Source organism: Lampetra planeri, chromosome 65 (genome assembly GCF_965212315.1).
Source record: "Lampetra planeri chromosome 65, kcLamPlan1.2.h2, whole genome shotgun sequence".
NCBI classification, from domain to species: domain Eukaryota; kingdom Metazoa; phylum Chordata; class Hyperoartia; order Petromyzontiformes; family Petromyzontidae; genus Lampetra; species Lampetra planeri.
In genome coordinates, this window is record NC_136171.1 from 1150039 (window position 1) to 1176713 (window position 26675).

The window sequence follows — 26675 nt, forward strand, 5'->3', positions numbered from 1 at the left end:
ACCTCAAGCTGTTTAAATGCCACCTTGGCCGGCCCTCGATCAGATATTTGGGGCACATAGCAAATGCAATGGGGGTAGCTGTATCCTTGCCATATATTAGAATATTTGTAGGTTTTGTTTCCTATTAACGCAGATTTGTACAGGATTTCGTGGCCATTGCGAAACCCCTACACATACAGCTAAGGGGCAAAAATTACAATGGGGTACGATAGAGAACAGGGCTTTAAAAAATCTGTGGATGCTCCTCACGGAGGCGCCATCATTGCCATACCCACATGTTTCATTGCCCTTCATGCTGGACACAGATGCAAGCGATGTGGAGATTGGGGCCATCCTGTCTCAGGTGCAGTTGGGCAGAGAGGTGGTGATAGTATATGGCACCTGGGTATTGTCATCGGCCTACTGTGTAACGAGGAGAGAACTCCTGGCCATTCTGAATTTTGTACAGCAATTTTGCCCATACTTATATGGACGAAAATTTTACCCAGCACTGCAATACTCGTTTTGTATCGACAAACCCTCTGATCAAATGGCCAGGTGGATTCAGAGGCTGCAATAATTCTCCTATGAGGTGGTCCATAGGAAGGGGTTGAGCCACACTAATGCGGATGCTTTATCACGTCTGCCTGAGGCAGGTACTTTTGCCTGTGCTAAGGGCTCGCTCAGGTGTAAACCACTCTCACCTGACAAGGCGTGCCTCACAGCACCTATGCACATGCGGGAAGGCAAACCGGAGCCTCCTCTGGCCGACCAGGATTTGGGAATGAGTCAAGGGGAATGGAAGTAATTGCAATGGGAAGATGAGATGATTGAACCCATTCGTGCCATCGCTAAGTCTCGCCCAAAACAGGACCGGCCTCCAACAGTTCGACATTCCTAGATTACTGTTGTATCTATGCCCTGTTTTCCAAAAAATAATATTAAGAATAATTAGGCCAAAAATTATTTTTTTATATCTATATATATATTTTTAAATAAATAATGAAAACAGCCCCTACTCCTCACAAGCACACCACGAATCTGTGAAACGGGGAGGGCCATTAAACGGTAAGACTTCAGAGCACAGAGAGGTCAGAGACATCCAGATGGACAAAAGGTCGATGGCCTAACCTTCCCAAGACGTCTGGAGATACACGTATAACGTGCAGAGCAGAAAAACACAACTGTTGCAACTCGCGTTTTCTTTAACGTTTTCCTTAACGAAAAGTAGAAACTTCACAAAAAGAATCAACCAGCCTACAATAGGGGCTTGTTATTATATATTCCCTCATATTACTCGTATTCACCGCATATATATTATTTTGTATTGTATGTTTCTATCTAAATGACCTTACCAAAAACTAAAGAATACGAATTCCAGAAAGCTTAAGTGGAAACTTAGTTACACTTAACCTCAGGACATTAAAATATAACTCAGAATAAAACATCAATCCCTGGAGACAAACGCATAACCAAACTTGGCAAAGCCCTCAAAATAATGATGTAACGAGAATCATTACGAATATTCATTAAACATAGACCGAATAATAACCACGATATACTAAGACCGAGGGAACTCATAAGAAATATCAAGAATAAATGTAACACACAGGACCACATAAATGTATTGCAAAAATCTCCTCAGCCACCTTTGTCTCCAACGGTCTGGCACAAACAGATGGCACCATAAATACTTAGGGGGTTAGAAAGGGTCGCGAGGAGGGGTCGGGAGGGTGTCTGGTTTTTTTTTCGGTTGGTTGTCTCTCTCGCAAGAGAGGAGAGGGTGTTCACGTTTTTGAGTTTAAGCAAAACGCAGAAGTCTGTGAGCAGTCTGGTTCGAGTCGCGCTCAGTCTCGCAACTCGGCTTGCGACGCGGTGTTGCGACGGGGCTCGCAAGGGAGCTGGGGCGCGTCGTGCCTCGAGGAGAGATGGAACGAGGAGGGGTCGTTCGAGTCGCAGAAGTCTGAGTTCAGCCTAGGTCGAGGCTGGGTTTCAGCCGTGCTCTGGCTGGCGGAGCGTCGTGAGGGAGCAAACACCAATACCGATGGCCGGTGTCGTTTCTCGCAGAACGGAGTGGCGAGGTGTGGTTAAGTGCGAGTGAAGCTTGAGAAATTCCAGCTATCATTCTCGTGAGAGAACCTGAACCAACGAAACCCCTGAAGTGAGGGCGGGAGAGGCATCAGCGAGTACCCGCGTGAAGCTGGTAGCTGCACGCCAAGGGAGAAAGAGTGTCAGCACTGACGACCTACGGATGAGCTGCGAGCGCTATTGGGCACCGCCGAAGGCGAGCATCGTGCCGACTCAACAATCATCCAGCAGTGGAGAAGACTGGAGCTGCCACCAAGAGAGAGAGAGAGAGCGCCATCGAATGCGCCGTGTGTTTGACACACACACACACCGACCAACACCCAGTGAGAACAGACAAGACGTCCAGCAGCGACGACGGAATCATCGCGCACCACGACGCCACTCATCTAGCAGTAGAGAGAGCGCACGAGCAGCACGACCCGGGCGTCACCGAGCGTCGTACCGACGCCATCAAGCGCCAAGCAACCAAGTTTCCTCAAGGAGCGTCGTGCCGACGCCACTCATCTAGTAGTAGAGAGAGAGAGCACACGAGCAGCACACCCGGGCGTCACCGAGCGTCGTGCCAACTCGTCATCCAGCAGTGGAGGAGCTGCCGCGCCATCCGACAACGGAACCATCACGCACCACGACGGCGAGCGTCGTGCCGACGCCACTCAATCTAGCAGTGGAGAGAGGGTGCACGAGCAGCACCAAGCCCCCGGAACCATCAAGCGCCAAGCAAGCAAGTTTCTTCAAGGAACATCGTGCCAACGCCGCTCAATCTAGCAGTGGAAAGAGGGAGCAGCACGGGCTCGCTGCGGCCACGCACAAGCGAGAGAGAACCTCTCTGGCCGCTCTTTGTATATCCCCTCCTCCCCCCCACAAGCTCCGACACAACTCTCGGCTCTAAAAAATTAAATTAATCTTACAAAGGGGACAACGCACACACAACACGCACACGAATAAGACTTTCAAAAAGTTATCTTTGTGTTTCAAAAGGGTTGCCATTTCAAGGTGGTGCGCTCAATATCAACTGATCGTGCAAAGCAGTTGCTGCCGTCGAGTTACATGAATAAGAAATGTTTGAGTCATTTATTTTCGTTAATTGCATAATCTTGCCGATTAATCTATTGACGTATACTTTTGCCTTTGCATATTAGAGTGTCATATGATTGTTTAGAATTAAAATTGCTTAACACCAAGTGTTCGAGTGCTTCTTTCCCAGTCCATGCAAAACTGTCTTATTCATAAGAACTGTAACCTGCGATGAGATATGAATTTGGAGACCTAACATAACATAAACACACTAAGATAATCAGTAAATGTTTAATCAAAGATAATCGTTTATCCCGATTGATACAACTCTGGATAACGAAACTAAGCCTAGTTATCATAACTGCACACATTAACATAATCGCAAGCATTTGCATACATTAATACGATTATATCAGTGATTATCATAATGTATACATATACTTACATACATTAACATAATTCATGCGAATTATGTATTTTTTAATTTTTTGTTAATTTTAATTATTTTCATCTAAATTTCATAATCCGGCATATACAACATTACGAAGGGCTGTTGATGCATTGGGAAATCGACACACGGTCCTACTGTGTCATCATACTGACTTCCAAACGCAAAAAGTTATTTGCGAAGGTGCAAGGCAGCTGCCTCCTGCATTTGGGGGAGCTGGAAACACTCTCTATTATAAAAACGTATTCTTTTTGGCCGGGCATGATGGCAGATAATCAAGGATAGATGGCCTCATGTGTAGAATGTGTGTGGCGGAAACTGCCAGCACACCCGGTCAAAGTTCCCCTACAGTCAATCGAGGTTTACCAGGTCAATGAGTTGGTGGCCCTAGATATATTTGGACCCCTACCTCGTACCGACAGAAGTCACAAATATCTGCTAGTCGGGGCCGAGTAGTTCATGCGATGGCCAGTGGCATGGCCCCTGCCAGATCAAACTGGCAGGGATTCATCTTCTTGGTTCTTTCGGTAAAGTCAAGTAGAAGGGAAATAATAAAATAATAAAAATAAAACATAATCAAATAATTATCACGACGTTTTGGCCACAACGCAAGCAGCCGTCCTCAGGTGAAGACCAGGTCTGTCGGGGAGACAGCGTCTGAATGCGCTGTCTCCCAGACAGACCTGGTCTTCATCTGAGGACGGCTGCTTGCGTTGTGGCCGAAACGTCGTGATAATTATTTTATTATGTTTTATTTTTATTATTTTATTATTTCCCTTCTACGTGACTTTACCGAAAGAACCAAGAAGGTGCGAAAGAAGTTAAACATTCATACACCGCACCTTTGAAAAGGCACAGTTGGCTATGTACGGTAGAAAAGAAGTTCAACATACATACAAAAAGCAATGGAATGCTAAACCACTGATAACGGAGTAGCTAGCGGTGGTCCTATCATGAGCCACATAAAATACAATGATTAGGGGTAAGTTAATTATCACCACCTTGACACACACCCTTCTGTGTCCAGCCGTCGTGTCACGTGAGCATGGATTGGGGGAGGCTTGGGTTTAAAAGTGAGGCGGGCATCCCCCGTCCTACCTGCACCCCACCTCCGATCCACTTCTCGTCGAGTGCCGAGGTGAGTGGCGGTGTTTGCAGCACATGCAGGGTGGCAACGGTAAAGCATTGTTGGGGGAGGGGACGATGGTGATGAAGGTGGTGATCGAGTTGGTGATGGTGGTGATCATGGTGGTGATTGATGATGGTTGGAGTGGTGATGATTGTTGTGATGATGGCGGTATTGGTAATAGTAGTGGTGGTGATGGAGGTGGTAATGATGGCAGTGGTGGTGATTGTGGTGCTGGTGGTGCTAGCAGTGGTGATAGTGGTGGTGAGGATGGTGATGGAGGTATTGATAATGGCGGTGGAGACGTTGGTGTTTGTAGTTGTAGAAGCGGTTGTTCAGGTGATTGTGGCTCCTAATTCAATTTTCAATTCAATAATCAGCAATTTTTTTGTTTTTACTGCCTTTCATTTTTTTCTGTCTTATTCATATAATTTTATTCACGTAATTATCATGAATTTAACGTTTGGATGCAGTTTGCATGACATTTTCACAGATAAAAATGAAAAAATCCATTCCCAGACAGACATTCTATGACTCTAACGTGATCGTGACAATTTCTTGCGTTAAGCGACGACTTACGGTATCATCAATCTTCCTTTATCGACCATACTGCAGCAGACCCTTGGCTTTCGCGGGTTTATCGCTCTCGATTTTGACCTAACCGTAGCGCTAACCTTAACACGACCGCTTCCCACTCATGGACAAACAAACACACCCCGCTTGGATCATCATCAGTAAAGTAGTAATACTTAAACGACTCTTTATTTTCTAGGAATATTTTTTGTAACGGTTTTTTTTTCATGTTTACTTAAATGATGTATTTTTTCGTTTATTTGTCACGCATTACGGTACTGATTTAAATTGTGATGTTGCCTATTGTTGGATGCCGTGTACCTAACGTCGTTATTTAGGGTAAGGCATTGAATATCGCGGTTTTGGCTATCGTGGCACTTTCCAAGAACGTAACCTCCCCCCCGATATCCAAGTGTCTCCTTTAATGTGGAGAAACGATCCACGATTCGAATTTCCTGGCTGACTGCTAGCTGGGCACCTCTCCAGCCCAGCAATAACTCGATTGTTAGTGGCTGCTGCGGGTCTTTGCTATCGAAACTAGCTGGGTAACTGGCTCCACGGGATTTTCTGTGTAACATATGAATGTTATTTTTTTACTACGTGACTTTACCGAAAGAACCTAAGAATATGAATCCTTGCAGTCACGAAAGCTTCAAATCTAGGAATATAAATGTTGAACTGATTTGCAGAAGAGATATGCTCGAACTAAAAAAATCCTCAAATTTTTTAATCTGCGCTCCTATAACCGCAATTCTTTCGCCAGAATATCCTTTAATGCTCACAATCCATATTATCTTGGGATATCAATACGTAGAAAGCGTATTAGTGCTCCAATTGCAAGATTGAGAGTAGAGCATGAAAATAACACCCGTATCTTATTTTAGTGCCAGAACAAGTACATATACAACCTGTTTCCGTTCTATGCATGTGTGTATATGCATGTGGGGAGCGGTAGGGTGGTGGTTAGTGCGCTGCACTACGAACTCGGCCACCCGAGTTCGAGTCACGCTCGAGGGCCAAAACCAGTAAAGATTATCTGAAACCGGTCCTGGACCTCCCCTAGGTCGACTCAGCCTCAAATGAGTACCTGGTGCGGTGTGTAAACATTGCCACTCATGAGGGAAAGGCGGCCAGGCGTGGTGCTGGCCACCCACCCCCCTGTGTGCCGTGCCCTGCCTTTAAGGCTATACAAGAGGATCTTTGTCTCTGTGCCACTTTGAACAACCCTTATACCAATTCAGATTTTTCAAGCTGTGTGTGTGTACAAATTTGGTAACAATCGAAAGTGGGTTATCTGCAGGCGTGCAAGCATCTACAGATGACGACCTTTTATTCACAAGCTATGGGCGTGAAAGAAAACATGTCGCTTGAACTATAACATTCAAATAATCCGAAAGCTTTTGTGTGCACCACAAAGTCCCCCTAGCAACGGTATCCCTTAGCAACAGGCGTCCCACGCAATAGCGTCCCTAACAACAGACATCCCTAGCAACGGCATCCCTAGCAACGGCATCCCTAGCAATAGCGTTCCTAACAACAGACATCCCTAGCAACGGCGTCCCTAGCAATGGCCTCCCTAGCAACGGCCTCCCTAGCAACAGGCATCCCAAGAAATAGCGTTCCTAACAACAGACATCCCTAGCAACGGCGTCCCTAGCAATGGCCTCCCTAGCAACGGCATCCCTAGCAACAGGCGTCCCAAGCAATCGCGTCCCTAACAACAGACATCGCTTGAAACGGCGTCCCTGACAACAGCATACCTAGCAACATGCTTCTCGAGCAATGGCGTCCTTAGCGACAGGCATCCTTAGCAACGGTGTCCCCTAGCAACAGGCGTCCCTAGCAACAGCCATCCCCTAGCAACGGCTGGTCCTGAAGGACGCCTCGTGAGAGGTGCTGGAATGGAAGGAATGAGAATGCATTTGATGAATGAGTTATCGAATGAGGTAAGAATAAAAAAAATGTTGCCTCAAAAACGTTCACAATGCTGCTCATATGTACTGAAAAATTCAACAGCTGATGCCTTAAAGCGATTATGTGGTTGTAAAATCAAATGTTTCGCTGTTTTATAGCACACGTGCGTGAATGATCAGATTAGTTATAAATGACTGAAAAATGAGAGTGCCAAGATTGAATGAATGAAAGTACGAGTAACTGAATGACAGAGAAATTAGTAGGAGGCAAGAGTGAGAGACTGAGGAAAGAATGAAGACATTATAGAACGAGTGAGTAAATGAGGAAATGCACGTGTGAATGGAAGGATTGAAAGGATTGAGGGAGTGAATAAATTAGTGGAATGAGAGATACATCAGCAAAGGTGGAAGAGAAAATTGGCCAGAACAAATTAAACGAATGAATTAATGGAATGAGTGACTAAAAGAGAGATACACGAGATACACGAGTGAGGGAGGAATGAGTGCGATAATGAGGGAGAAATGTGTGCAAGTTACAGTGTGCTTTAGTTGCGTGATATAGGGTTAAGTGGTGTAACTGTGTGGTATAGGGTTAAGTGGTGTAGCTGTGTGCTATAGGGTTAGTGGTGTAGTTGTGTGGTATAGGGTTTAGTGTGTAGTTGTGTGGTATAGGGTTTAGTGGTGTAGCTGTGTAGTATAGGGTTTAGTGGTGTAGCTGTGTGGTATAGGGTTTAGTGGTGTAGCTGTGTAGTATCGGGTTTAATGGTGTAATGTAATGGTGTAGTAGTGTACACAAGTGGCATCGTGTGTACTATAGTGGTATGATGATGTCGTGGAATGTATTCGTGCAGTGATGTGGTGCAGTGGTGTGCTGTTTTGGTTTGGTGTAGTCATGTGGTAGAGTGGTTCAGGATGTAGTGTGCTGTAGTGCACGGTGTAGTTGAGAGTCTAGTTTAGTGGTGTGGTGTAGTTGCGTGTTGTAGTGTGGCAGTGGTGTCGTGAAATGTGGTGGTCGTGTACAGCAGTGGTGTAGTGTTTCGTGAGTTAATGTAATGGTGTAGTGTAATGGTGCAGTGCAGTTGTTCAATCTTGATTTGAAGCTTTCGTGACTGCAGGAATCTATACTCTCTGGTTAGTTATACCTACGTGACTTTACCGAAAGCACCAGAGTAGTGCAATGGTTATCAACCTTGATTGGCTCCTGTACCCCCTCCCCTCCTTGTCTGACCCAACACGGTTTTGATAAATAAATGTAACGAATGATAAACATTGTCAAAAACATTTTTTGTAAATGTTTTAATCTTGTGAGGTTTATCCGAACGAGCGAGTAACTGCGAGTGAATACAAAAACATTCTACGGACTTTCTGCGCAGGTGACGAGATGTGTTCACGCTGGACGGTTACTCTTGGAAACCAACATTGTTTCCGATCAATGAGTTTAGAAAGGTCTTTCACGTCGTTCTAGGTTACAAAACGGATTACAATGTTATCATAGTTATTTCATTATTGGCAGATCCGTACAACATGATTATTCACCAATGATTCTCACCTACGATGTAATTTCACACATTTATAAATCACCTCGCGTACCACCCCCTGGGACATTGACAGGGGGTGAGGTGATGCCTCTGGTGTGGGTCAATCAGTTTCAAAGACAATGTACACATTATTAACAGAACATGTTTGTTTTCACGTTCTATCCGTAACGTGTGTGGTTAATGCAGACTTGATGCCTTGCAAAAGGTGAGCCCATTTGGTGTTTGAACAACTTAACACCATGCCTGTTTTATTGCTAGAATGGTAAAATATATTCTTACGTTTGCATCACATGAGATGCAAAGTGTGAAATCACAGCCACCGAATAAGCCCAAGGATACTCTTTGGTTCATTCGGTAAAGTCGCGTAGGTATAAAATTAAATAAATCACGACGTTTCGGGCGCAACACAAGCGTCCGAAACGTCGTGATTTATTTTATTGTATACCTACGTGACTTTCCCGAATTAACCAAGAGTATGGATTCCTGCAGTCACGAAAGCTTCAAATCTATATTGATGCCCAAGGATATTCGAACCACCCCTCTGAGCCTTCCCTCTAGGTCAGGCATGGTGCAAATATAACTGATGGCTGTCCACCTTAATAGGTGCTCGCTAAGCAGTACTTGACCATGCGGACAGATAGTCAATGTACACGGTGGTTCCGATTGTCTTTCGACCCCCCTCCCCATTTAAACACATTCCTGCGTAGGGAGCTGGTAGGAACATTGGATTGCTCGGTCAATGGCTAGGGTCAACGGCGGCGTGGTGTATTCCGCAAATATTTCCGACTGTGAGGGCGGGCACAAGCCGGCGTGAGTAGGTTAAACGTTGAGTTTTATAAGGGCACCACGGGGTGACCAGCCCCTCCCCACCCAACCCCACCCCTCCCACCCCCCACCCAGCCCCACCCTCTCCACCCAGCCCCTCTCCACCCTCCCCACCCTCCCCTCCCCACCCAGCCAAACCCTCCCTACCCAGCCCCTCCCCACTCTCCCTTCCCCTCCCCACCCAGCCCCTCCCTCCCCATCCAGCCCCTCCCTGCACGACGGACAGACGGACAGAATAATCCCCTGTGGGCTGGTGTAACCATGAGGTTCCTACCAGTATTATCTAAGAATATTTTTTTAAAGTAAGGTTTCATTTATAATCAACGATTTTTGGGTTTAGATCGCGTTATTTATAAATGTGTCGTAACCCTCCACCACCCGACACGGCCAATCAGTAAAAAAAGTGTCACGTTGACAAAAGACAAATAGTTCACTGCTTTAGCCCACCGGTGTGTTGAAGCGTGAAACCACAACATTTACAATTTGAGTACGACGTTTCGCTGGTAATTGCATCCAGCATCATCGGGCAATTCGCCAGAATGGTGAGGCTCTGCTGTGTCTCCCGTTCTTATATAGAGCAGCAGCAGGGTGACGTCATCATTAACTCATTAACTCATCAGGTGCAAAGATTTGAGGGGGGGGGTTATTGTAATTATATACTTGATTAGTAATAAGGCTATTGTTACGATGCGAGTTGTAGATTAGTAATCATTTGGAATGTGTTCTATTGTTATTATGCTACATTAATAATCAGTTAGTGCTTGTTTCCCTTATAAGGAATTGTAATGCATCTTCATTTAAAACATATCTGAATATGCAAAAATGGAAAAGAAAAAAATGTAGGGGTAAATTCATTGAAGGAAGTCACAAGACATCCGGACCATCTTGTAAGTTGAATCACCGAGGGCCATGGATCTCTGTGTTGTGTGTGTGGTGTCTGTGTGTGGTGTCTGTGTGTGTTTATCTGTGTGTGGTGTCTGTGTGTAGTGTCTGTGTGTAGGTTTTCGCTATGGAATTCCAGGTGCAGTACCCCGTGATCCAGCAGCAGTCCGAGCTGCAAAAGACCCACGCGGTGCAGAAGATGCAGTGGTCTACCGGCATATGCGACTGCTGTAACGACATGAATGTTTGTAAGCAATGGCCGAGAGTGAGGTGGATGGTGGGGGTGCACTGTGGGGGGGGGGGGGGGGTACGGGTGGTGGGGTGGTACAGGCAGGGAAGGTTTGATGGGGGGGGGCTCTCCCCCTAAGGGAAGCAAGCCGTGAGCTGTGCCCCCCACCCCTATCAAAGGCCATCAATGTAGCAATGTCCCTTCTTCTACTGGCTCCTTATCCCCACCAAACTTGAACCATGGAATAGGACTTCGGTAGTGGCCAGCTGACTGCAACCCACCGCTCCAGGCCCACATGCAACAAAATACAAATATCGCCCCCTCCGCCACCTGTAAGCCTCTAACAGGATGATGTTGTTGTTGTTGTGCGCAATTATTGTTTACGAGCAAAACCTATGAAGGCCGGCACGGAATACTAAACTATTAACTTCTTTTTTTTTTACTAGGAAAGGCCCACTGAGCTCGATAGCTCTTTTTCAGAAGCGATCTGGCCATCACAAATTAAAGCACAAAGAAGTGGCTTATAGCGTGGAAATATAGACCAGCCAAAAGCTCTAAACGCGTGATGTTGATTCTAAATGTGGAGGGGAAAATCTGAGAACCCGGAGAAAAATCCACATGACCACGGGGGGGAGAGACACAAACTCCAAATATACAGCAGCAGCAGGCATCGTCAGGGTCGGGATCGAACCGACGACCTCCTGTAGACCAGGCGAGGTAGTCAACATCTACCACGACCTCCTGTATACCAGGCGAGGTAGTCAACATCTACCACGACCTCCTGTAGACCAAGTGAGGTAGTCAACATCTACCACGACCTCCTGTATACCAGGCGAGGTAGTCAACATCTCTGAGCCACCGTTGCGCCCTTAACATCTCGCCGCATAATAGGGGGGGGGGGGGGCAACACCACGCCCGGTCACCCGATGTCTCTCTACCATGCCGATGTGTACACAGCGTACGTACCAGGTACGAAGCATTTTAAGGCCGTTGTCTTTATAGGGAAGGTCCAGAACCGCTTCAAATTTTCCCTGACACTGTTTATTGGCCGTGAGCGGGAATCAAACCTCGGGTTCGTAGCGCAGCGCTGCGCCACCGCTGCCCATACACACACACAGAGACGACGCTGCCTTCGTATCGCCTCTAAAGACTGTTGGGGCATGTGTTGTTAGCGAGTAGAAACCATGAAAGCCGGCACGGTACACGAGGGGGTGGTGTGGCAAGCACCATGCAGGTAAGGTTTGATAGGGGGGGGGGCGATGTTTCCACACAGGCACCAGGTAGTCATATGAGGAGGCTGAATCGACCGAACAAACACGCCCTGAAACGCACACAAAAACACACAAAGCGCTTCGAGTCACACTCTAATCCCATGTTGTCAGGCAACAGCAGCAATAAAGTACCCCCTCGTGTTCCGTGCCAATCGTCACTGCTCGTGTCACTGGGCCAATTGATTTCAATACATTACCTACCTCTCACGCAAGTGAGTCGTCTCGCACACAGTCGCACACTTTTTTTCCCCGACAATCACTCACGGGGCAAATAAATATTAGGGCATTCGTCGATTGATAAGCCGGTTTTTCTCCACCAAAATAATTTAGAGGAAAATACAATTAATAATACAATTAATAATACAATTGAAAATACAATTAAGAACACATTCCTGCGGAGGGAGCTGGTAGGAACTTTGGGTTGCTCGGTCAATTGCCAGGGTCAACGGCGGCGTGGTGTATTCCGCAAATATGCCCGACTGTGAGGGCGGGCACAAGCCGGCGTGAGTAGGTTAAACGTTGAGTTTCATAAGGGCACCACGGGGTGACCAGCCCCTCCCCACCCAGCACCATCACTCCCACCTCCCACCCAGCCCCACCCTCCCCACCCAGCCCCTCCTCACCCTCCCCACCCAGCCCCTCCTCACCCTCCCCTCCCCACCCAGCCCCTCCCTCCCCACCCAGCCCCTATCTGCACGACGGACACAATAATCCCCTGTGGGCTGGTGTAACCAGGAGGTTCCTACCAGTAATAGCCTACCGTACATTTGTAATGCGCAGCAGAGGATTCACTCAACAACTCAGAATCGCCAGAAGGAATTGCAGAAAAAGCAGCCACGCAGTGGTGAGCCGTGGCTACCAACAATGTCCCAAACTCTGCGGTCCCCTATCTATGTTAAGATGTTTTCCAGACAATTTAAGTGTTTACACGTGGGAGGATATTGGAGTACCCTGAGAAGATCCACACAGACAGGGCAGGTTGTGGAGTGCACGTGTTTAGTCTGTTGTCCTTCCCCTGCACCTCGGATTGACACAGTTGGATATGTACGGTGCGAAAGAAATTCAACATAAAGGAGTCTCTCGATGATTCGCACGAATGACTGGGAGGACGGCCGTGGATAATTCAAAATCGCGGATAATCAAAAAATATAAATTTTCTGCGGATCTCTATGACGAGAAAGTTGAGTTCGGTTTAAGCACGTGACTTGTAATACATATTTCCATGAATAACAATGTATAATTGTTTTTAGATGATTAATTTAGGCTTGAGGGAAAATGCATGAGTTATGAATTTCTGTTAAAGTCTCAGGTGCGCAATCCGCAAATCGGCTAAAGTGCACGTGGATCATCGAGAGTCTGCTGTATAGTAGACATTAATATAGACATACTGCGTTCCTCTGGTGAGCTACGGGAAGGGAATTATGCAACATCTGGGTTTGATCAACCAACCCCGCTGCCTCCGCAGTGCTGAAGCCAAACTTCCATCAGTGGAATTAAGCCAACAAACGTCTCGATGTGTTGCAGGACCCTCCTGGAAATAGCATTGAGACTCGATGAAGCTTTCTTGGTACACACAATTAACTAAAATTTGATTCTTATTCAGATTACTGATTATTATAATTGAGAGTGGATTGTATTAACACCTAGATAATCTCAGTCACTTGAAAGATACCTTCGTTTACATTTGACACGTGAAAAAAATGTGTGTCGTCACACGCTCCTCTACCCGGCACAGTCAATTAATAAAGTATGTCACGTGAGCAGAGGTCCAGGTTTTGTGACCACTTCAAGACCACCGATCGAGCGGTGGGCGTGTTGGAGAGTTTATCTGACGCGCATTTAAACAATCGGATAATTTGATGCAACGCCGATGGTGGCAGCCAGCATCGTCAGGCAATTGCGAGAATTGTAGAATTGTCCTTCAGTCTTGAACTTCGTGGCCTTGTGCCACCGTACTACGCTTTCTTCGTCTCGCTTAATGTCCCCCCCTGCCTCGCCCACTCCGATCTCAATCTCTCCCACTCCTCACCGTTCCCCCCTCTCCTTATGCACAATCACCGTTTCCGCTCCTTTTTCCTACTTTCCCCCTTGCACTGAAACAAACTTCCCCTCCACATTAAGCGAGAAGCACCCTCCCTCTCTAATTTCCGCTCCTCCCTCAAGACCACCACCTCTTCTCCCTGGCCCATCCTTCCCTCAATCCCTAGGCACCCTAGTAACTCCGGTACCCACTAACCTCCCTCCCCAAACCCCATCCCTATTTACCACATCATTTTTAGATACCCTCATTATACTAATTTTAGATTTGAAGCTTTCGTGACTGCAAGGATTCATACTCTTAGGTTATTTTGGTAAAGTCACGTAGGTAAAAATAATAATAATAATGAAATAAAATAATAATAAATGAAAATAACTATTATTATTATTTCATCTAATTATACTACTCATAACCCTTGTAAAATTCCTTGGATGAAGGCGCTATATAAATTTTAGGTAAGATAATCGATTATCCGGCACCGCGCGATTATCTGGCTGCTGCTTACAAAATTATTCAGCGGTCCCTGGCGCCTATCCGAGGAAACCGCGGAAAGGCTGTGACCGAGTCCAGCGATCGGCAGCACCACGTGCGTGACGAAGAAAGAGGCTACGGTTGAATTCAGTGTTAAATATGATATAGAGTACATTATACACTATACATACAACTTAAACGATGAAAATACTGCACGTATAGATATCACCCTATGCTGCAGAGTCTTCGAGATTGGAATTTAAGTCTGGTACAGTAATATAGTCACTTTTCAAAGGAGGATATTTATTTTGTGGATTTGTTTATTTATCCAAATTTGATATGGTAAACAAATTTAAAACAAAAAATAACCGATACAAAACACCCAAGAATATGTAAAAATGAGCTGTTTTAAATGTTAATGATGTGGCGATTATCTAGCGTTTTTGAAAATCCGGCGCCACCTCCCCCCCGAAGCTGCCTAATGATCGATGCTCTACTCTATGATTATTTTTTATTATTTGCTGTGGGATATGAAGAGACAAAAGGGAAGCCCGCGTGTAAAGAAAAGAAGAGGGTGTTTGAGGCTGGGGGATGCTCAGCAGAGAAATGCATTCGGCCATATTTGTCTTAATCAGAATTAGAACCAGGATATTTCTTCTGCAGGAGGAATCCGATGAGCTATGAAACTCTTTATTCCACAGATATCCAGTCGGGGCGCGAGGTCAGAACGGTTTTTTTTTTTCTGGCGCCCCATGCCTCACCCCTAAAGCAACCGGAAAATCGATCATCTCCTGCACGTGGTGCGATGCCATTAATGTGCATCAGCAAACTGCCCTCTACTTACCGGGGTCAGAACACTCGAGGCATAATTGGAAGCTAGTGAGGTCAAACCCTCGTTGGATTACCTCATGCACAACATCATCATCATCTCTGTGGAGCCGCTAAAATGCGAAGCCCACTAAAAACCAAAACGAATCAGTAACCAGGAGTTGCCCACAGGAGCGACTGGTCCCCATCATGCTAAACGTAGAATTTCCACCACCAGCCTAGATGATCCCAAAACCTCGTCTTCAATGAACTCTCCTCTCCCGTCTCCCACGCTCGTTAGGCTCGTGTCGCGTTATGACCGAGGCTCACTTTGGTTGGCGGTGGGGTGTCACTGCATCCCCCACTCAGTCAATCCAAAGACTCGCGACCTCGCGTGGTGCTTTTATCGTCGTTGCTCTACCAGCCCCGGCACAGATGGTGCAAACGCCAGAAGCCACAGTTTGCTGTATATTTGGTGTTGACTGTTATGTTATCCAACTCTCTGTTGTATTACATTCCATTTCTAAGTATACTAGATTTGTGTTTCTGTTTCATGTATACCTGATGATGATTGCTTGTGTTGCAATCGAAACGTCGCATGCTAGTATTTAATTTATTATTTTATCTTCATACGTTACTTTACCGAAAGAACCAAAGAGAAATTCCTGCAGTCACGAAAGCTCCAAATTAAAATTGAACCACTTCTACGGGGAAGTTTTAAGTTTGTCTTTTTCTCTCTCTGCTTGTGTATCGATCTTCGTGTTTGTGTCTTTCAAATTTCACACTTACCTTCTAATTTAGCAATTTTTGGAAGAACGTAATCAACCAGGCTATGCGTTAATTATGTGTTGACCGACCCTCTGTGTTGCATTGCATTACATTTCGAAGTTTTGCTAGATTTATTTCATTTAGTGTACTTTCTCTGTCTCCACTCGTTTTGTCGTTCTTATGTTCTGCTCTCTCTGTGTGTCTCGGCTGTTGTCTCTCTCCTTCTCTGCCTTTGTCTGTTCCTCGTGTTTGTGTCTTGTCTCTCTTTAGAATTACACACTTAAATTCTAGCTTAGCAATCTTTGAAACACGTAATCAACCAGGCTATGCGTTAATTGTGTGTTGACCGACTCTCTGTGTTGCATTACATTACATTTCGATATTTTGCTAGGTTATTTAATTTAGTGTGTCTTTCTCCTTGTCTCATAATTTTGAAGCTTTCGCACCGTACCACTCGTCGTGCTACTCATTGACATGCTAATTTCTCTGACCCCTCCCTCTCTCTCCGCCCCCGCCCCCTCTCTCTATTTAAGGCCTCGACACAGAGGCGTGGCTTTCTCTGTGTGCCTATGTTTGTTCTCTATGTATCTCTGTGATATCTGTCTGCTTATATGCCTGTCTATAAGTTTCTGGTTCTGTGTTTTATCTCACTCTCAAATTTAACATTCTCAGGAAGAACGTAATCAACCAGGTAGGGTGTTGACTGTTATGTTATCCGACTCTCTGTTGTATTACATTCCATTTCTAAGTATACTAGATTTGTGTTTCTGTTTCATTTATACCTGATGATGATTGCTTGTGTTGCAATCGAAACGTCGTATGCTAGTATTTATTTAATTATTTTATCTTTATACGTGACTTTACCGAAAGAACCAAAGAGTGTATATTTGGAGTTTGCGTGTCTCTCTCCCCGTGGTCTCGTGGATTTTTCTTCGGTTCCTTCGGGTTTTCTCTCCACATTTAGAATCAACATCACGCGTTTAGAGCATTTGGCTTGAATACATTTCACACATAATCCGTAACCCACTTTGTTACGCTATCATTTGTGATGGTCAGTGTCGCTTCTGAAAAAGAGCTACATAGCAGCTCAGTGGGGCCTTACCTGGTAACATAAATAATTTATTATATTATGGATTCACAAAAAACTCTTATTATTTATATTATGCATAAAAATCTCTTATGGATAAATACAAAGTTGTTACAGCTCATCAGACAAACCAGGCGTAAGCACGAGGACGACGAGATAAGGAGTGTATCCAACGTAGGCCTCTTATCTCACACCCTACTTGGCCTTGGTCCAATAATCTCTGGCGTCATTGTGATGATAAAAAACAGCCAAGTGAGCTGTTTTGCGGCTGTGGGCATGCCGCCTTCTCCAGACATGTATTGTCTTCGTTGCTGCATGCTCACGAACGGAATACCTGCTGCTAGTGGTGAAGCCTGTAAACGATTAACATGCTCTAATGTCCAGTATTGCTATCTTTATATTGGGGGGAGGGTGTTATCATTCAGTTTGCGTCAAAGAAAGGATCACCTGTCATGTAATCTTATCTTGCCAGGTCTTTGTAAGGCTTGAGCCTGTTGCCAGTTACGGGGTTAGTCGGAAATCAATTAAGCTGTGGAGTTTAAAGGTGGACCAGTCACGCAACATTGGAAGATAGTAGCAAAGTTGCGTGCAACGCGAAAGTTGCAGTGGCTTTACTTTGGGGAGAGATACATTCTACTACGGGTGGTTCAGAGCACTTGGCTCCTGATCGGAAGTAGGCAAGTGCACATCCCGCCTAGGAATCAACTCCGTCGATCATCACAATAACAATCCTCATCATCGTCGTCGTCGTCATCATCCTCATCGGGTTTCTCAACCATTGTTGGCTTGCCACCTGTAATGAGTTTGCAGCCAAAATGTCCAGGAATTGTGATCTCCGTTCAGGACGCGTGATAACCCGTCCAGGAGTTATCGTGCGTCTTTGCTTTCATGCCGGCCCCATCGATCTAGGATTTCCTCAAAAGGGGTGGATCGCGCAACTTGATGCTGCTCTATTGATACGATGATAGCCAGGGTAGCTTAATCATCGGGCTTGGCCCAGGGTATTTTAATTAAACATTAAAATGTAATAATTGTTCTTAACATGTTTATCTATTGATTCGGGGGGCCCCTTGTAACTGACTGGGCTCTGATGCGTCTCATAACGCTGCCACATCACACCCCCTCCCCCATAGTTACGCCCTTGGGCACCACCAAACAATGACCCAATCTTTGCAGGGCCCTCATAAGGGGCCGTCCATAAATTACGTCACGCATTTGGGGTGGGAGGTCAGACATTTGTGACGATGTGTGACGAGGGGATGGGGGTTGAGAAATGTGACGTCACATTAAAATGCGCAAATTTAAATAAATATAGACAACACGTTCTACTTAAATAAATATACTTTTAAATCAATGTTTTCTGCTACAACATCAGAGTGCAGCGCCACATTAAATACGCACTACAATGAAAATAGTTTAAAGCGGTTTGAAGCATGTTTTATTTGGGGGGGGCAGAGCTTAGTGACGTCATATTTGAGGGTGGGGTATGACTTTTTGTGACGCCCTATGAAGAGGGGGGGGGGTCGGAAAATCGTCCAAAATCGTGTGACGTTATAGTAGAACTCCTCTCAACGAGCACCCCTGTTAACGACTAATCGTTTAACAACGGGCCTCGATAGAGCCTAATGTGTAGTGTATAGTAGTGTAGTGTATAGTCATGTAGTGTATAGTGTAGTGTACAATGTGGTGTATAGTAGTGTAGTGTATGGTAGTGTAGTATATAGTAGTGTATAGTATTCAAATGTATAGTGTAGTGTTTAGTAGTGTATAGTGTAGTGTATAGTAGTGTAATGTATAGTGTAGTGTATAGTACTAGCAGTCGCCGCCCGCTTTGCGGGCGGTGTGTATATACTTGGTTGGTGGGGAGTTGAAGTGGCTGGACACAATATACATGTTTTGTTGATTTTTTATGTTTATTTGTGTGAGGTTATATGCATTTTTATGAGACGCTCAATCGACAATATTCAAGAATGCAACTTATTTAAATATAGAATTCAACTTATTCAAATATCTGGCGATACACGATATTCTTCGTGTACACTCCGTCTTCCTCCTCGTCGTCAGGTCCCTCAATAAGCGCCTTGATGTTGGATCTTGCCGTGACTCGCGATAGTGCCACGTACAGTTGGCCGTGCGAGAAGCATGGCGTTGGTAGATATAATCCCGGTTGTGAACAGTTTTCCCTTGCGCCTTGTTGATGGTCATCGCGAAGGCTGGGACAATGGGGAACTGTTTGCGCCGAAGTCGAAATGGGAAGTACTTCGTGTCCAATTCGCGGCGGATATAGTTGTTCTCAAGCAGCGAGTCCAAGACCAAGTGTGGGTACTCGGAAAGCTGCGGGAGGTCGTCAAAGTCCGACAGAGCCATCCCACCTGCCGTGAGGAACTCGTGGAGGCTGTGAAGGGTCTTGAACTTTACCATTTCTTTTTTTTTATGCTGCTAATCCTGCATAATGCACGGGTATAAGTAGTACTAATCACATACCTGCATTTCCCATATCCTCTCCCTTTGATGCTGCTAATCCTGCATAATGCACGGGCATAAGTAGTACTAATCACATACCTGCATTTGCCATATCCCCTCCCTTTGATGCTGTTAATCATGCATAATGCACGGGCATAAGTAGTACTAATCAAATACCTGCATTTTCCATAAAAATGCTAAATTTCTCTTGATATGCACATGTTTTTGTCAAGGCGCCCTTCCCCCCCTTCCAACCCAGCTTATATATATTCTCCAAGCACGTGTGCTGTTTCATTCAGACGCTGTCGCCTCGACAGACCTGGTTTTCACCTGAGGACGGCTGCTTGCGTTGTGGCCAAAACGTCGTGAGAATTATTTTATTATGTTTTATTTTATTATTTTATTACTTCCCATCTACGTGACTTTACAGAAAGAACCAAGAAGATTTACCATTTCTTCTTTGTTGGTCAGCTGGCGGTACTGGTACTCGTAATCGCGAGCCAATTTATCCCAGAGAGCCTTCGTATCTGCTGGCATGGAATACATCAGAATCGTAGCGAAGAGTTGATGAAGCTGGTACGGCATCTGAAAGAGCGAGGCTTCTTCCAGACACGCAACCCATTCGCGATCGCTCTCAAAGTAGCCTGCTCGCATGGCTGCTTCCAGCGGTTTGTTTTGTTTTATTTTATTCGTAACGCACCATCCATATGCGCGCCACCATCCACCATGCCCTTGCATCGCAAAGACACAGCTCCGGTGTGCGTCAGCGTGTGCGCCATCCACAGTGACATTGGTCAGCAATTGCACCGTTCCGATCGCACATAGATTGGCCCCTGCATCCTCCGTCTGTTTGTACACACAGACAGATCCGCTATGGGGCCACATGTTTTTTTTTCTTATAAAATTTTATTTTGTTCGTGTTTTTACGTTAACGTTTACGTATTCGCATTGTGGGTGTATTACGCATGCATCAGATTTTTGGGTTCCTCACATATGGTATCAGAGGTGGGTCACTCTCAATCGAACAATAACGGGGATCGTTTCAGTTATGACAGCTTGCAGATAGAAACATTGCATGATCGTATACTAATAATGACAGAATTTGTACCCCAGTGGAGGGCATCCCCCACCCGGCGCTTCTTACCGGTACTGTGAGACTTACAAATCCAGACCTCTCCTCCTCCTGAACCGTTCACAATACCCTGTGGTAGTACCATAATCATCTCAATAAAGCGATCACTTTCCAATGCCCATTTTGATCCCGGGAGTTACCCGGGTGGTGTCACACTGTACTCATTGTTTTCGCATGTCGCAAATTCCGATATGGCTTGTGCAACGTCCAGAGAATGACAGCGGCGGGGGCCGGGCTGCAACCTTTTTAGACAGTTTATTACATTTCAAAGTGCATGGGATTGGCACTCCAAAACATGAAAAATGTACAGTAACTCCAAATGCATCTGTGCCAAACATGATACGCGGACACATGCTGCATATTATGCAACACATGCCCTTACCAGCAGCAGCATGCACAACATCTCAATTACACAACCGAAGTAGACAGCAAGCCGTCCATGGAGACGTGATCAACGTCAATACATAATAATGGTAATAAGCCGGATAAACCGAAAAGTACCCATTGTACCCATCAAACAGTCAGCTGGGTTGCCCCATGGGGGTATCGACCCATGGGCGAAACTGTAGGGGGCGCTACGCAACTGGCCGTGGCCCCGGCAGGTGAAGCTGCCAGCTCAGTCCGCTAAGACTCACTGTATAGCGACCCCTGCCTACTCGTAATGTAAAGTTGTTTGGGGACTCCACTAATCGCAGCACGCAGCACCCATTTTTTACATAAATAAACGTAATATTAGCGTAACTACCATTCGCACACTTGCATACACACCACACTCACACAGCGCAGGGTCTGCGCCCACAGTGCACTGCAGCACTGCGGCGCAGACCTTGCCAAACCTATGCTATCGCTCTCTTCGGGGCGTGTTAATTATTTATTTTTTATCGAATCAAAGTGAGCTGTGGCTTTTTGCCGGCTGTTTTATTTTTATCGAATCAGAGCGAGCTGTTTGGGCGGGTCCGTGAATAAATTAACGTCCAGATACGCACGCAGACGACCAAACCAGCGTAGTTGTTAAAGATTGTAATGTATAGTGTAGTGTATAGTATTCAAATGTATAGTGTAGTGTTTAGTAGTGTATAGTGTAGTGTATTGTAGTGTAATGTATAGTGTAGTGTATAGTATTGCAATGTATAGTGTAGTGTATAGTAGTGTAATGTATAGTGTAGTGTATAGTAGTGTAGTGTATAGTGTAATGTATAGTGTAGTGTATAGTAGTGTAGTGTATAGTGTAGTGTATAGTAGTGTAGTGTATAGTAGTGTAGTGTATAGTGTAGTGTATAGTGTAGTGTATAGTAGTGTAATGTATAGTGTAGTGTATAGTAGTGTAGTATATCGTAGTGTAGAGTAGAACCCCTCTTAACGACCACCCCTGTTAAGGACTAATCGCTGAACGACGGGCCTCCATAGAGCCCAATGTGTCGTGTATAGTGTAGTGTATAGTAGTATATAGTAATATAGTACATAGTGTAGTGTATTGTAGTGTATAGTATTATCGTTTATAGTGTTTTATATAGTAGTTTATAGTAGTGTTGTATACAGTAGAGTAGTGTTTAGTAGTGTAGAGTAGAACCCCTCTTAACGAGTACCCCTGTTAACGACTAATCGCTTAAGATGGACCTCCATAGAGCCTAATGTGTAGTGTATAGCGTAGTGTATAGTAGTGTAAAGTGTAGTGCCTCCATAGCGCCTAATGTGTAGTGTCTAGCGTAGTGTATAGTAGTGTATAGCGTAGTGTATAGTAGTGTATAGTGTAGTGCCTCCATAGTGCCCAATGTGTTCGCTTACTGACCATTCCCCTGTTAACGACGGGCTGTTGTAGGTACGGTAAATATTAAATAATGCATTGATTAACCACGTTTCTTTTAATATGATGCGTTTATGTTGTTGTTAGTGTCTTTATGTATTAATATCCATTGTTTAAATATTATGAAGTACGTTTTTTGGGTGAAAAAGGTTAACTCTCGATGCTATCGGAACGAATTAAGCCTTTAAGGTGCATTTTCTTGACTCGCTAAATGACCAATTCACTTAACGACCGGTTTCATGGAACCAATTACCGTCGCTAAGAGGAGGGGCTCTACTGTCGGGCCAATTAACGAGCGTTGGTGTGGACTCTGCTGTGACGATGCCGTTGCTGCGTTCCCAGGTCTCTGCGGCACCTTCTGCATGCCCTGCCTCCACTGCCGGATGGCCAATGGCTTTGGCGAGTGCATCTGTTTGCCCCTCCTGCCCGGCAGCTCCGTGGCGCTGAGAACTGCCATACGTGAGCGCTACCACATCCAGGTGAGGAGACGCCAGCTCAGCGGTGAGCTCTTGTCGATGGGGGCCCTGCCACTGGCTTATTGCACGTGTCCTGTGATCCAGCCACTGTCGATGCGAGGTTTTTGATAGATCGCACAAGTGTTGGGAAAGTATGTATCTTCTTTTCGTGGATCTGGAGCAGCAGCCATAGCCTGCGTGTGCTAGGATAAGGTGATACAAGAGGACCCCCCGACTGGATTATTGCACGTGTCCTATGCTCCGGGCCACCCGGAGTGTCGATGTGAGGGTGATGATGAGTCGCAAGCTCACAGGTGTTTGGGAAACAACGTCAGTCTATGGGCGTCGAGCAGGAGCCGTGCCCTGGCATTTTACAGGAGCAACAATGTGTAATAAAGGTCGTGGAAGCAACTTCTAGAATCAGGTTCTTTATTTCTATTTCGTTTACAGCTCTCTTCATATGAACTCTACTACTGTCTTACTCCTTCACGCTGTTGACCGACAGCGTGAGAGGGAGGGAGAGAGAGAGACTCTTGCTGCCACGTGGCAGGCCCTGAACCCCCGCTTCTGCATGGTCTCACCCTCCGTTCGTTCCAGATCTGACCACGTGTTGCCCGTCTCAACCCCTTTTAATACCTGGGTCACGTGGTACCTTTCAACCAGTCGTGGGTAACCTCCCTGGAATCTTCCAGATTCCATCCTACGATCCCAGGACCACGCCCCTAACTCGTCCCCCCATTGGCTGTGGCTAAAACCAGCAAATCAAATCATCTCCTTCCAGGTGTCACCTTCCCATTACGTCAGGGCCACGCCCCTAGACCTCTCCCCATTGGTTATGGGCCTGGACCGGTAGAGCCAATTATCATGACGAGGTGTGATCAATCAACCACCCGGATATACCCTCACATTACATCAATGTACAGAAACAATGTCCAGATTGGAACACGTGGAGTTTCAACTCCACGTGTTCGGTATGTATGTGGATAGTCTTTTTTTATCTCTGTCCCCCTGGCACGCGAGGGTATTTTTCCAGGTTGTCCGGTTTCCTCCAACACATAAGCACTCATTAATTTGCCAATAACACCGTGATATGTAGAGGGCCGCAGAGCTTGGAGTAATAGTTGGTGGCTGCTGCTATTGCCTTCATGCTCGTATGTGGATCGTCCTCCTCGCGACCCTGAGTCGCCTCCTCCCCCCTCTCGCTCTCGACGAGAGCGAGCTGCGTCCTGCGCCTGTCGCTAAATGATTCGTCATATGCAGCGGCGCTCCACTATATACTACCCTACTATAAACTTGATTTGAAGCTTTTGTGACTGCAGGAATTGCTCTTTGGTTATTTCGGTAAAGTCACGTAGAAATAAAATAAATTTAATAATAGAGCACGACGTGTCGATTGCAACACAAGCAGTCGTAATCAGGTAGAACTAAATTTGAGGGAGATACAAAGCACAGACACGGAGACACACAGACAGACACACAAGCAGAGAGAGACAACACAGAGACACACAGAAAGAGACACACACAATAGACACACACTACTATACAATACACTGTACACTACACATTGGGCTCTATGGAGACCCGTCGTTAAGCGATTAGTCCTTAACAAGGGTGGTCGTTGAGAGGGGTTATACTCGACATCCGTCGGAAACCAGCGGCCAGGAAATGTAGAAAAGAAGGACTTCACGCGCAACCATTATTTAGTTGTTGTCGTAATCATTGGTCGGAATCATTGCTGTGGAGGATATAAAATGCAACGAAAGAGATAAACGGGGCGTCACCCCTCTTGCCTCCGCATTGACAAAACAAATTAAACTCAAAAGTACTTCTCACGAATCGAATCAGCCGCACACACTGATAATTGCTCCACGTCACGCGCAGTGCATACACATCAGCACTGAGGAGACAAAGGCGGCCAGGCGTGGTGGTGGCCACCCACCCCTTCGTTGCTCCGCTAACACCATTTGCCCCGACGGTCTGTTAAGGGGCCGTCAATAAATGACGTAACGCGATTTTGGACGATTTTTTACCCCCCCCCCCCTTCGTCACACGGCGTCACAAAGTCAGACCCCCCCCTCAAATATGACGTCACAAAAAAAATAAAACATGCTTCAAATCGCTATGAACTATTGTCATTGTAGTGCGTATTTAATGTGGCGCTGCACTCTGATGTTTTTGGAGAAAACATTTGTTAAAACGTAGATTTAATTAAGTAGAACGTTATGGGAACCTCATTTGCCAGTAAAAATATGATAATTGTTTTTTTACCCTTCTATCTGGCAACAAAACTGACACCTTTTTAGAAGGAGTCATGTTTGCATAGACCGCAATACCTGCAGTCATAATACAAACAAAAGACATAACTCTGATAATGTGCACTGTCCTTGAAGTTGATTGGTCCACACCCGAGACAGCTTTCCTTAGAGCCTAGTCTCACATGGGATGGACCAGATGACGCCTTTTGGCTCTAAGGAAAGCTGTCTCGGGTATGGACCAATCAACGTCAAGGACAGTGCACATTATCAGAGTTATGTCTTTTGTTTGTATTATGACTACAGGTATTGCGGTCTATGCAAACATGACTCCTTGTAAAAAGGTGTCAGTTTTGTTGCCAGATAGAAGGGTAAAAAACCAATTATCATAAGTAGAACGTGTTGTCTTTATTTTTTTAAAGTTGCACATTTTGATGTGACGTCACATTTCTCACCCCCCCCCCCCCCCTCGTCACACATCGTCACAAATGTCTGACTCCCCCCCCCCGCTAAGTGCGTGACGTTATTTATGGACGGCCCCTAATGCCATAACTGGGGATCTTTGTCTCTGTTTAATTTCATGTTTGTTTATGAATTTTGTGTTCTAGGGCTCCATATGCGACGACTACGCGATGCACATCTTCTGCTGCTGCTGCATCTCGTGTCAGATGGCGCGAGAGATCAAACTCCACACGAAGCAGCCTGGCCCCATGCAGATCGTGAGAACCGCCGTCATCGATGAGCAGAAGCAGTAGCAGCAGCATCCACAGTAGTAAATACAACAGTAGCAGCAGCAGACACAGTAGTAGATACAAGCAGTAGCAGCAGCAGTAGCTACAGCAGTAGCAACAGTAGTAGATACAGCAGTAGCAGCAGCAATAACCACAGTAGTAGATACAGCAGTAGCCACAGCAGTAACCACAGTAGTATATACAGCAGTAGCAGCAGCAGTAACCACAGTAGTAGCTACAGCAGTAGCCACAGCAGTAACCACATCAGTCGCTACAGCAGCCACAGCAGTCGCTACAGCAGTAACTACAGCAATAGCCACGGTAGTAGCTACATCAGCATCCACAGTAGCCACAGCAGTAGCCCACCATTATTTTGAGCCGTAAAAAGGGTCTGGGAACTCTGTTCCAGGAATTGCTGTTGTTGTTGGCATCCCAAGTTGAATCTCGCCGTATGTTGTCCTCTTTGATTTTGCGTTGGGGCATTGCTGCTCGTGGTGGTGGTGCGTGCGTGAATGTTACGGATAGACTTACATTTGGCTTACCAAACAGACGTTTTGGAATCTTATCTTAACGGGATTTAAATAGCGCATTAATCAACGTGCTTTACGGATAATTAACAACGATACAACAACAATAACGCGTGTGTGAATGTAATGGTGGGAAATGAGGTGAATGAAATAGATGAGAGGAAGCAATGGGGGCGAATCTGTCGTGATGATGATGCGTGAATTCGGTGAAAGCAAAATTGATGACAGTAAATGACGATGGTGAATGGATTGAA

General features: G+C 45.6%; 1 protein-coding gene across 1 annotated transcript; it reads left to right on the top strand.

The window, feature by feature from the left end:
- Window positions 1–4566: 4566 nt before the first annotated feature.
- On the top strand, window positions 4567–26675 carry LOC144737146 (cornifelin-like). The gene is made up of 4 exons (XM_078619855.1): window positions 4567–4667; window positions 10492–10634; window positions 22799–22935; window positions 25772–26675. Exons 2-4 carry the CDS (start codon window positions 10514–10516, stop codon window positions 25916–25918), a joined length of 405 nt encoding a protein of 134 aa, XP_078475981.1. The 5' UTR covers window positions 4567–4667; window positions 10492–10513; the 3' UTR covers window positions 25919–26675.

Excerpts from the sequence above, each read along its gene's own strand:
- LOC144737146 (XM_078619855.1), top strand. The coding sequence starts at position 10,514 with ATGGAATTCCAGGTGCAGTACCCCGTGATCCAGCAGCAGTCCGAGCTG. Across the intron at positions 10,635-22,798 it reads CTGTAACGACATGAATGTTT|GTCTCTGCGGCACCTTCTGC; the intron begins GTAAGCAATGGC and ends CTGCGTTCCCAG. Across the intron at positions 22,936-25,771 it reads GTGAGCGCTACCACATCCAG|GGCTCCATATGCGACGACTA; the intron begins GTGAGGAGACGC and ends TTTGTGTTCTAG.